Source organism: Diaphorina citri, unplaced genomic scaffold (genome assembly GCF_000475195.1).
Source record: "Diaphorina citri unplaced genomic scaffold, Diaci psyllid genome assembly version 1.1 scaffold881, whole genome shotgun sequence".
Taxonomy (NCBI): domain Eukaryota; kingdom Metazoa; phylum Arthropoda; class Insecta; order Hemiptera; family Psyllidae; genus Diaphorina; species Diaphorina citri.
Window position 1 is genome coordinate 211,251 of NW_007378313.1, and position 11,528 is coordinate 222,778.

Consider the following 11,528-nt stretch of genomic DNA (forward strand, 5'->3'; position numbering starts at 1 on the left):
TTTACAAAGGATGTCAAAATTAAATAAATTAATTAATAACACAGATGAGATTTCACAGGGAAAATGACAGTCCATAAGATGTGGTTCAAAGTTCTCTCATATACATTTACCTCACTCTCACGCCGTGAGCTCACGTGATGTGTGTAGTGATAGGCCGAGTGAAAAATAATAATAATAATGTTCGAAGAATTGCTCGATAGTCTCTGATGTGGTTTGTTAAACCATTATGTTTAAAACTCACCATTGAAGGCGTGTTTAATAATGTGCTTGTCCAGACTGTCTCTACTATACAGTGTGGCGTTGCACATGTAACATTTACGGGGTGATCTATCCGGCACCGTGCTCGTCTTGGGAACAGAGAAGAAATCGGCCATCGCCACAGTGCGCTCAGTTGTGAACAGGGTTCTCTGAAAGAATCATAATAGAAGTAGATATCAAGAATATGTTGAAAAGATGTTGAAAGATAGTGCCAGTCAAGGTATAGTGCCAGTCAAGGTCCAGTCACGGTCCGGTAACGGTCCGATCAAAAGATTGAGTATTCACACTATTGTTCAAGCAACGTTCATGCTTCGGTCATTATTCTTTCATTTCTAGTTGGTCTGAACGAAGGAATGTTGATCGTTGCTTGATCGCTGCCTATTCACACTACAGTGCCGGCCCAGTTTCGGTCCGATCAAAAAGATTCGTCGCGAGAGTGTTCCAAATTATGACTGTGAGCTGACCGTTACCGTACCTTGACTAGAACGTCTAGTGTGTACACTCGCATTTACTTGCCTTCAACAATCATTTGATCGGATTCTTTTCTTTATTCTGCTATCGCCATTCGGCGAAAGCTAAAGCCGCTACAACAACAACAGGTAGGAACACACTACCATCACGTCACGCGACGTAATAGTTTGGCTGAAATCTGAACGAAATAGCTACAATATTATGGGAAAACTTTGAACTACATCTTTCTGACTCCCCGTGAGCTCACGTGACGTGACGTGATGACAGTGTGTTTCTACCTTTATGTGCATAAGTACGTCCTTCTGGATATTTATAGAACAAGTTGTTCCATTATAATAAGATGTTGTAACTTGGAAGATGGAGCAAGGGTTCCCTAATGTGATGTTGTTTTCTGGAGATGTTTCTTTTTTATGCACAAATGGTTTATTAATAAAGTCTACTTATATACGTATTACTTGGTGGAGGTGCTATCTGCACAAAAAAAAATAAATAAAAAAAAATAAAAAAAAATAATAATAATATAATAACAAGTTAATGTGTTGGAGGAATTGGGCTTCCCATCGAACCCCATCGTTAAAAACCTTGTTATATACAGTGACGTGAAGCTCTAGCAAAAGTATCAAATTGGCATTCATAGACCTACGAACGGGTTAACGCAACATTTGCCCTACAATCTGATAAGGCCGAGTAACAAGACAATCGGTCTCATTTGCTGTCAGACCGTGGAGAACCAATAAGTAAAACCTTATGTCCACAATAATAGTCCCCATCTAGTCTTTTCTAGCAATTATGTAGCTCTGATTCTGTGAAACTGCTGAAAATGCTTTCAACTCAAAGACAAAGAGTGATGTCAACCTTTACTTTTTTTCTTCGCCGCTTCTTCTTCTTCTTCTTCTTCTTCATCGTCTTCTTCTTATCGTCTTCGTCTTCTTCATCGTCTTCGTCTTCTTCATCGTCTTCTTCTTTTTCATCGTCTTCTTCTTCTTCTTCATCGTCTTCTTCTTCTTCTTCTTCATCGTCTTCTTCTTCTTCTTCTTCATCGTTTTCTTCTTCTTCATCGTCTTCTTCTTCTTCTTTCTTCTTCATCTCCTTCCCGGGGCTTTTCTCTCCTTCTTCTTCATGGCCTTCTTCTTCATTGTCGTCTTCTTCTTCTTTCTTCTTCTTCATCTCCTTCCCGGGGTTGGGATGTCCACACATAGTCGACATAACTCAAGGTCATCACCATGCGAGGTTTCATAACACCGGAGGATTTCTCTACCGTCTAACAGGGCCGCGTCCAGAATTTTGACGAGGGGGGGTGGGAGGCGAGAGTCCAAACAGTGATGTAATGGGGTGGGGGGATACTCCAAATTTTCTAAGTTTGGCCTATAATGAAGGAGAAAAAAGCTCGAGGGTAGGTAGGTCCGGGCTCACTCCCCCCCCCCCCAAAAAACCCATGTTGAGAAATATAGGATGATTTAAACAAATTGATCGGGTAATTTTAAACTTTTAATCAAGCAATTACCAATCATAAATCAGTTTAACTTGAACCACCTGGAAAAAAAATGATAGATTTATTTTGATACTATCCATTGATACCTTTATTCTTTTTTACTCTTTTTCCAGACACAAAACCTCATCCACCAACCCAAGCAGGAGAAGCATCGAACCCCCAACCTCCCAATAGCGAAGCCGGAAACAACCAGGCGAAGACCACTAATGACAGACCCTCGGCGAATGGAGTAGGAGGAGAAGTGAAGAAAAGAAATGGCGTAAAAGTAGAAGATGATAGGAAGAAAGATGGTGTAAAAGCAAAAGATAACAAAAAGGAAGATGATGTAAAAGCAAAAGATGATGAAAGTAGAGATGAAAGTGATGATGATAATGATGTTGATAGTGGTGAAGAGTCCAATGATACTTCTACTAAGGACTCTGACAAAGGTACTTATTACTTAGGCCAGCCCCTTACTATCAGGTAGACCTGACAGGCATACCTGATCAGGTAGACCTGATATGCCTGTCAGGTCTACCTGATAGTGAGTGGCTGACCTTACATTCCGTGTCCGATACAAAGTTTCTGAAAATTTAGTACCTGCAAAGTACCTTTAAATGATGATATTGATGTAAAATGCGAATTACAACTATTCAAGGAAGACAGAACGTTGAATACAAAGAAGTTAAGCAATGACGCTTATGCTTGGTATTATAGAATGATTGACCGTTGGAGCATCATGTGCTACTGGTTCTTCCCGTGGGTATACTCAACCTGGATGAGGTCAATGTGAAACTGAGAGAAATGGCGAGGCCTGATATGAATATAATCTATAAATCAGCATTAAATTTTCTGCTTTTCAGTCACAAACGAAAACGACGGCAAAAACGAATCTAGCGGAAATGACAGCAAGGATGCTGATCCCAAGGATGATACTGTCAGCGAAGATTTCAATGTTGAATCGTCTGATCATAGTTCTGATGAAGAGAAGGTAAGAATAGGACAGTTTCTAAACATGGCTTTCTGAGATACCATACCAAATGGCACTACAGCCCGGGGTGGGCCTTGGCCCCCTCAACTATCCTCCTCCACTCAACTCTGTTGTTTACCGCATCTCTCCATCCTCTCACTCCCATTGTTTGCAGGTCTTTTGTGACGTCGGGAAGACAGGCGTACATAGGAAGGAAGGAATTTTAATTGTGTTAAGCATAAATGCTTGTCACAAATGTCGTTCCCTGCTTAATGCACTACGCTAAGTTTTATGACTTGACTTGGACTCGAACCACCAACCTCCAGATCCGAAGTCCACCGCGCTAACCACTACACCACTGAGGTTGGTAAGACAGGCGTACATTTAATCAGATCAAATCATGAATAAATTTATTACTTGTATTTATTAAAGCAGAGCGTTTCCACAACTTCTGTGGATATCACAACATTACTAAGTGCCTCGGCCTGGACACGAAAATATAATATAATACATCCTTGAAGATGTCGGGGTTCGGGGTGGTTTCCTCATCCGCTTCCGTGTTGCCTGAGGATGAATAAATTTATTATTTGTATTAAAGCAGAGCGTTTTCACAACATCACAGCATTACTTAAGTGCCTCCGTGCAATCAATTTCCATATTTCAATAATCTTTTTACACTGGCAATTCTGTGACTAGTCGCTACTCGATTGAAGTAGCTCTACAATTGTGCACCCCGAACTCCAAACACAGAGCAGAAAAAAACTTGAACCCCGCCGGGGATTGAACCTGGGACCTCCAGCGTGCTCTTCACTACTTGATTGATGTATGCCAACCTTGGTCTTCCTCTTCCCTGGATTCCATTCATCCTTCCTTCTATGATGTCAACTAGGAATTCGTTATGTCTGCATTGTCCAATCCATCTATGCTTTCTTTATTAGAGGTTGCTAATATTTACTAAAATAATCAAATTACTCACCGAACACAACAAACACCTTGTTGTTGATCTTGGGCGGTAGTTGTTCCTCAACAGGTGAGTTTACCGCATGCCACAGAATATGTTTCTCCATACGGGACGGTAGGTCCCACCGTTTGGGACACATGGGACAGCCGAACCCGTCCGGGTCCGGGTTGTTACGGGTGTCATGGCCGTAGAATTCTTTGAACAACTTCAGAGTGATGCCTGAAAATCAATTCATTTCAATTAGCTTAGCCAGAACAGCTTCAATTAGCTTAGCAATTAGCTTAGCCAGACTAGTTAGCCTGGTTGGTAGCGCGTCTACCTTGTAAGAGCTAGGCCGCAAGCTCGCTTCCCGCCTGGGTTGGATTTTATCCTGAAAGGATAATGTTCGTTCTCGGAACGGCTGCCTTTCTTCTATGCTGTCTTCCTTCTGTCTTTGATTTCGGGACGATAAGACCTTATCACTTAAAATTTCCTCTATCAAACCTCTTCAAAGAAAAAAAAAAAAAAAATCTACCTCGACCATCAATATTCACCAGGGCTCCTTGGTGGACGGGATTCAAACCCAGGACCTTCGGATTGAGAGTGATGCTCTTGACCACTCGACCACAGAGGTGGGACAAACTTACCAGGTTCAGGATGCACCTTCTTGTCATGAAGTTCATGTTTGTCTTCAGAACTGAACTGAATGTCACAAATGACACACTGGGGCGGAGGCAATGTTTGACGTTTTGGGGTGAAATAGAAACTGCCTGAAATTGGAAAGGAGTTTGAAAATATAGGTTTTTTTTAATATAGAATATTAAAAAGTTAGAACTTTTAAGGGTATACACAACACTTGGTAAAACAAATTAAAATTAAAACAAAAAAAGCGATCTGTTTTTCCTTTCCCCTATTGTTTTTAATATAGGTTTGTATTTTAATCTTTTCAATTTAATTTCATTAGGGGAGAAATTTGGACACAGCTTTGAGGCAAAATAACACAGATGAGATTTCATAGGGAAAATGACAGTCCATAAGATGTGGTTCAAAGTTCTCTCATATACATTTACCTCACTCTCACGCCGTGAGCTCACGTGATGTGTGTGACACCGTCCACACTGCCTCGACAACATAGATTCACCTCTTCGATGGACTATGCGTGGACACAGCTTTGAGGCAAAATAACACAGATGAGATTTCACAGGGAACAGTCCATAAGATGTGTTTCAAAGTTCTCTCATATACATTTACCTCACTCTCACGCCGTGAGCTCACGTGATGTGTGACGTGAATGAAATCACCTACAATAGTAGGGGAGAAATTTGAACCGCATCTTTCTGACTCCCCATGAGCTCGAGTGACGTGAGGTAGTTCTACCTTAACTTACCTGAAGGAAATCTGGTAAATTCCAAAACTTTGATTTATACGTCACAGAATGCAGACCTCACGTAACGGCCTGCAGGGAGGCTGATAAATGACCGACCAGTCAATTTCTACATGCCATGGATGTGCTAGCGTTTAACCCTTTCAAACTTCGAAGGGCGATTTTCTACTGACCTCTCAGACAGATAGGAACAGTGTCTGGCTAGGGGACGTTAAACAGAGAGAAGACTAGCGTCTGGCTGTGGGACTATAAACAGGGAGGAGAACATCTAACCCTAACCAGCTTAGCTAGCTGGCAGTTCCTCAAAGGGTTCTCTCTGCTTTAAAAGACCAAGCACAAGTCCTCACGATGGTTGACTGCGGTTCAGGACGAGCCAGCCAATTTTACATGACTAGAGCTAGAGACCATCACCCCGGTGTATAGCAGATACAAGAAGGCATCTATTCTTTTCTTTATTCTGCTATCGCCATTCGGCGAAAGCTAAAGCCGCTACAACAACAACAACAACAACAACAACAACAGGTAGGAACAGGCGGCTAAAAAACTTAGTACTTATAGAGTGACTTGGTACCCTTAAGCCAGCCACTCACTACCAGATAGACCTGACGAGTACACCTGATCAGGTCCCTCTATCAGGTCTACCTGATAGTGTGTGTGCTCAACAGGTAACAGGTAGACCTAACAGGCGGACCTTATCAGTCGTACCTGTCAGGTCTACCTGATAGAGTGGCTGGCCTTGAAAATTGATTTCTTTTTTTCGTTTGCAGGGTAACGAACCAAGTACCATCACTTCATCTGACTCTGCGGTGACCATTCTGAGAGATCATCTCAAGCAATGTCATCTAGAACCTCAATACAGACATGTCAATATCAAAGGCTCGGGTCATATGGTGGAACATACGTTCCTGTGTATCTTACTGGACATGACAAGTAAGTCCAAGTAAATGAGCTTTTGTACCCAAACAGAGTAAATTAAATGTAAATGCAGTTTCTTTGTGTTATTATGTCACAACTTTGGTGCTCACTGCAGCATTGTAGGATTTTCCCAATATCTTAACTCCGTACACAGAAAGCCCACTCTGAGGTTTAGGTGCAAGGACAAAAGGGTTAAGCTTGTACGAATCTAGAGGAAAGAGAGACAGATTCTGTCATAAACAGGTGTAAGAGCTCCTTCAGGAAAACGCTGCTGCCATTTTAAAAAAGAAAGTAAAAAAAAAAGTTGCTTTGAGAAATATAGTCCAGGAGGTGAGAAACAAAAGCTTGATCTCAAAATAGTCCAGGGGGTGAGCGACAAAAATTACTCACAAAATAGTCCAGGGGGTGAGCTACAAAAAATCCTCTCAAAATAGTTCAGTACTCACATCGGTGACATTCTCCTCGATCAAATGCTCGTGGACGTGAGCAAAAAAGTCCCCGGGTTCCTCGAACATCTGATGACAGCCCTCCTTGTAGCAAGTGAAATTCTGCTTGTCTATATACGGGGGCCAGGTGACGTAGAAGTTCTGCTGATTGAAGAAGTGGTCGTACATGTGTAGGACGTAAGACTTGTAGTCGGATTTGTTAAACCAGGCCTTACAGTCGTCAATGTGACAGTGGAGGTATTTGAGCTCGTCAATTCTCCATGGAGGGTCGTGGAACGGCTTGCCCACGTGGATTTGTAGTCGGATTTGTTGAACCAGGCTTTACAGTCGTCAATGTGACAGTGGAGGTATTTGAGCTCGTCAATTCTCCATGGAGGGTCGTGGAACGGCTTGCCCACGTAGTCACCTTTGAATTTGGGCCGACCTGGGGACGATGGAATAAGAGGGTGTTATGCAGAAAAGGGCTGATCCTGATCGGGCCCTTTTAGGGTAAAAAGGCTTTTCTAATGCGGAAATTTTTAGACATCACAACTCTTTGAACTTTTTCATTAGAACTTTTTAATTTTTCAAGTTACTTTTTCGGAAGATTAACTCTAACGATTTCCACATGAAATTCTCGCACGAAGAGAACACCTAATTGACCAAGACCACACTCCGGGAATCGAACCGCGAACTATTATTATTATTATTATTATTATTATTATTGTACTGTACACACACAGTCGACGGCCGTCGATCGACGAGGTGAATCCATGTTACCGAGGCAATGTGGACGGTTCAGTCGACATCGATCGGCCGGCGATTATGTTTCGACACACCTTCAAACCCCTTGCAAAAAAGCTATATACTATATGAATCGCTGATTGTAAAAAACCATGTAAAATTTACTTACTGAAATGGCAGGTTTTACAGAACTTGGGCGGCTTCCTCAGTTTGGCCATGAAGTATTTGCTGGTGTCAGGGTCCATATCCATCAGCTCCTCGGTGAACGGTACCTTGTTCTCTGTAGACCTACAATGAGAAGTCAGCAAAATTCAGTCGACTAATATAAATCACAAGTGGGTTAGCCGTGCCTCAATAGAACAGTAGCGCTGGCTTAGGTTAACGATGGAATAAGAGGGTGTTATGCAGAAAACGGCTGATCCTGATCGGGCCCTTTTAGGGTAAAAAGGCTTTTCTAATGCGGAAATTTTAGGACATCACAACTCTTTGAACTTTTTCATTAGAACTTTTTAATTTTTCAAGTTACTTTTTCGGAAGCTTAACTCTAACGATTTCCACATGAAATTCTCGCACGAAGAGAACACCTAATTGACCAAGACCACACTCCGGGAATCGAACCGCGAACTCTAAACCTGTATTCCCCGCTGGCTCCCTTTATTTCTAAACCACCCTATAGTAGCTTACCTAAGGTCCAAGTATCATCTGGATTTTCAGGTCGTGTATCCGGAGTAGTTTTGGTACCATATCGGTAAGACCACCCTATAGTAGCTTACCTAAGGTCCAAGTATCATCTGGATTTTCAGGTCGTGTATCCGGAGTAGTTTTGGTACCATATCGGTAAGCCTGCACGAAATCGGATATCTCCTTCATCAGAGTGGCCTGTCGTGCGACCTCGGCTGAGGATTCGGTTGTGAATCTAGAAGGCGAAGAATATTCGTCCAAGTATCATCTGGATTTTCAGGTCGTGTATCCGGAGTAGTTTTGGTACCATATCGGTAAGCCTGGACGAAATCGGATATCTCCTTCATCAGAGTGGCCTGTCGTGCGATCTCGGCTGAGGATTCGGTTGTGAATCTAGAAGGCGAAGAATATTGGATTTAATATATTACACAAAGAAGAAGTAGAGGAAGAAGAAGATGGAGAAGAATGAGGAGGAGGAGAAGAAGAAGAAAGAGGAGGTGAAAGGAAAAGCTAGAACAGGAAAAATAGAAGAAAAAGAATAGGAAGTTGGAGAAGAAGAAGACGAAGAATGAGAAGAAGAAGAAAAGTAGTTAATATCCAATCAGATTTCCTTTGGGAGCCTAGATATATTCGTATCATATCGACTGCGCCAATTTACTGATGAGGAGGAGGAGGAGAAGAAGAAAGAGGAGGAGAAAGGAAAAGCTAGAACAGGGAAAATAGAAGAAAAAGAATAGGAAGCTGGAGAAGAAGAAAAAGAAGAAGACGAAGAATGAGAAGAAGAAGAAGAAAAGTAGTTAATATCCAATCAGATTTCCTTTGGGAGCCTAGATATATTCGTATCATATCGACTGCGCCAATTTACTATGAAATGAGAAGCAACTACCCAGTATATTTTATTCTATTCTGTACTATGTATTTATATGTTAACAATTTGCCAATGAAGAGGAAGAATAACCATCTCATCAGAGGTTAAATTTAATCTAGAAGTTGTTATCAAGGGATGTCATATTCAAATTATAATATGTATATTCTATTGTACCTATTGTATAGTTTTTCTTTTTCTTCTACGACTTCTACATAGATCCGGAGATAAATCAAATTAAAAAATATCGGTAAGTCTTCGAAATTCCAAAACACAATTCACTTGTAAGGTCAGACGCTCACTCTCACGTAGACCTGACAGGTACGATAGGTCCTCCTGTTAGGTCTACCTGATATCAGATGAGCACACACACTATCAGGTAGACCTGAGAGGTACGGCTGAAAAGGTCCTCCTGTCAGGTCTACCTGATATCTGATGAGCACACATAATTTGCCAATGAAGAGGAAGAATAACCATCTCCTCAGAGGTTAAATTTAATCTAGAAGTTGTTATCAAGGGATGTCATATTCAAATTATAATATGTATATTCTATTGTACCTATTGTATAGAGTAGAATTTATTACTCTACCCTATTCTGTTGTATTGTATTCAATTCCTCTCCACAATATTCTATTCCATTTCATTCTATTCTAACCTATTCTCCTGCACGGTAGTAATACCTGTAGTACCTGGGGAAGAGGGTAAACACTCATATTGCTCCTTCTTTCTCTGGTGTTTGCTTTCGAAGTCATTTTGGATCTGGATGGCTGTGATACCTACATATAACCTTTTGTGATATTTCCTACTGTGATACTGTCTGTCTACTTTGTGATTTCTTTCTTTATACTCGTACATATACCTATATCTTTTTTTATATAAATATTTATAGAAAACCTAAATGTAATATTGTAAAATTGTAAATTGTGTATAATGTTGTAACAATCACAATAAAATAAAATTGAATTGAATTGAATTAATTCTATTCTATACCCCATTCCATTCCACTCACCTGTACAGAATCGGCTCCCACTCCGTCGTTTGAGGGAGGAAATCAAAAGGGTCTTCAGTCTTCAAGGCCAAAGCTTCTTGTCTCAGTTGAGCTCTCATAGCGTCATCCACCTCGCCACTCGGTTTGTTTAGAAAACCTAAATGTAATATTGTAAAATTGTAAAATTGTAAATTGTGTATAATGTTGTAACAATCACAATAAAATAAAATTGAATTGAATTGAATTGAATTAATTCTATTCTATACCCCATTCCATTCCACTCACCTGTACAGAATCGGCTCCCACTCCGTCGTTTGAGGAAATTCCAAAACTTTGATTTATACGTCACAGAATGCAGACCTCACGTAACGGCCTGCAGGGAGGCTGATAAATGACCGACCAGTCAATTTCTACATGCCATGGATGTGCTAGCGTTTAACCCTTTCAAACTTCGAAGGGCGATTTTCTACTGACCTCTCAGACAGATAGGAACAGTGTCTGGCTAGGGGACGTTAAACAGAGAGAAGACTAGCGTCTGGCTGTGGGACTATAAACAGGGAGGAGAACATCTAACCCTAACCAGCTTAGCTAGCTGGCAGTTCCTCAAAGGGTTCTCTCTGCTTTAAAAGACCAAGCACAAGTCCTCACGATGGTTGACTGCGGTTCAGGACGAGAATTCCAAAGCTTTGATTTACGTCACAGAATGAAGACCTCACGTAACGGCCTGCAGGGAGGCTGATGAATGACCGACCAGTCAATTTCCTACATGCCATGGATGTGCTAGCGTTTAACCCTTTCAAACTTCGAGGGGCGATTTTCTACTGACCTCTCAGACAGGTAGGAACAGTGTCTGGCTAGGGGACGTTAAACAGAGAGAAGACTAGCGTCTGGCTGTGGGACTATAAACAGGGAGGAGAACATCTAACCCTAACCAGCCTAGCAAGCTGGCAGTTCCTCAAAGGGGTCTCTCTGCTTTAAAAGACCAAGCACAAGTCCTCACGATGGTTGACTGCGGTTCAGGACGAGCCAGCCAATTTAACATTGGAATCAATTATTTGCATGATACAAATTTCTTGACCCCGCCGGGAATCGAACTCGGGTTTCCCGTGTGCAAGGCGAGCGCAGTGACCACTACGCCATGGGAGCTGAAAACTACCTATAATAACGAAGGTCATATCGTCCCGAGATCTAAAGGTGTGTCCACACGTAGTCGACCGGCCGTCGGTCGACTATGTGAATCTATGTTGTCGAGGCAGTGTGGACGTGCTAGTCGACATCGATGCCGGTCCGCTATGTATGGACACACCTTAAGATAGAAGGAGAGGATAGGAGAAAGCTAGCCATCCCGAGAACGAAACTTAAGTATTTAGCATAGAGTTCGCCCCGGGTGGGACTCGAACCCGCGACCTGACACTT

At 41.8% G+C, this 11,528-nt stretch overlaps 1 protein-coding gene across 1 annotated transcript; it reads right to left on the reverse strand.

Annotated features, from left to right (window-relative positions):
• Positions 1 to 230: 230 nt before the first annotated feature.
• On the reverse strand, positions 231 to 10,254 carry LOC113468889. Its single transcript, XM_026826155.1, has 6 exons — positions 10,134 to 10,254; positions 8,567 to 8,652; positions 8,263 to 8,319; positions 7,207 to 7,279; positions 6,856 to 7,096; positions 231 to 407 (listed from the first exon to the last, which is right to left on the reverse strand). The coding sequence occupies exons 1-6, from the start codon at positions 10,229 to 10,231 to the stop codon at positions 231 to 233; spliced, it is 732 nt and encodes a 243-aa protein (XP_026681956.1). The 5' UTR covers positions 10,232 to 10,254.
• Positions 10,255 to 11,528: the final 1,274 nt, after the last annotated feature.

Bases quoted from the DNA above. Each gene is read 5' to 3' on its own strand.
- LOC113468889 (XM_026826155.1), bottom strand. From the start codon at position 10,231: ATGAGAGCTCAACTGAGACAAGAAGCTTTGGCCTTGAAGACTGAAGAC. The intron at 8,320-8,566 runs GTACCAAAACTA...CTTACCGATATG, and splicing joins CGTCCAGGCTTACCGATATG to GTACCAAAACTACTCCGGAT. The intron at 7,280-8,262 runs GTAAGCTACTAT...CATCGTCCCCAG, and splicing joins AGATGATACTTGGACCTTAG to GTCGGCCCAAATTCAAAGGT.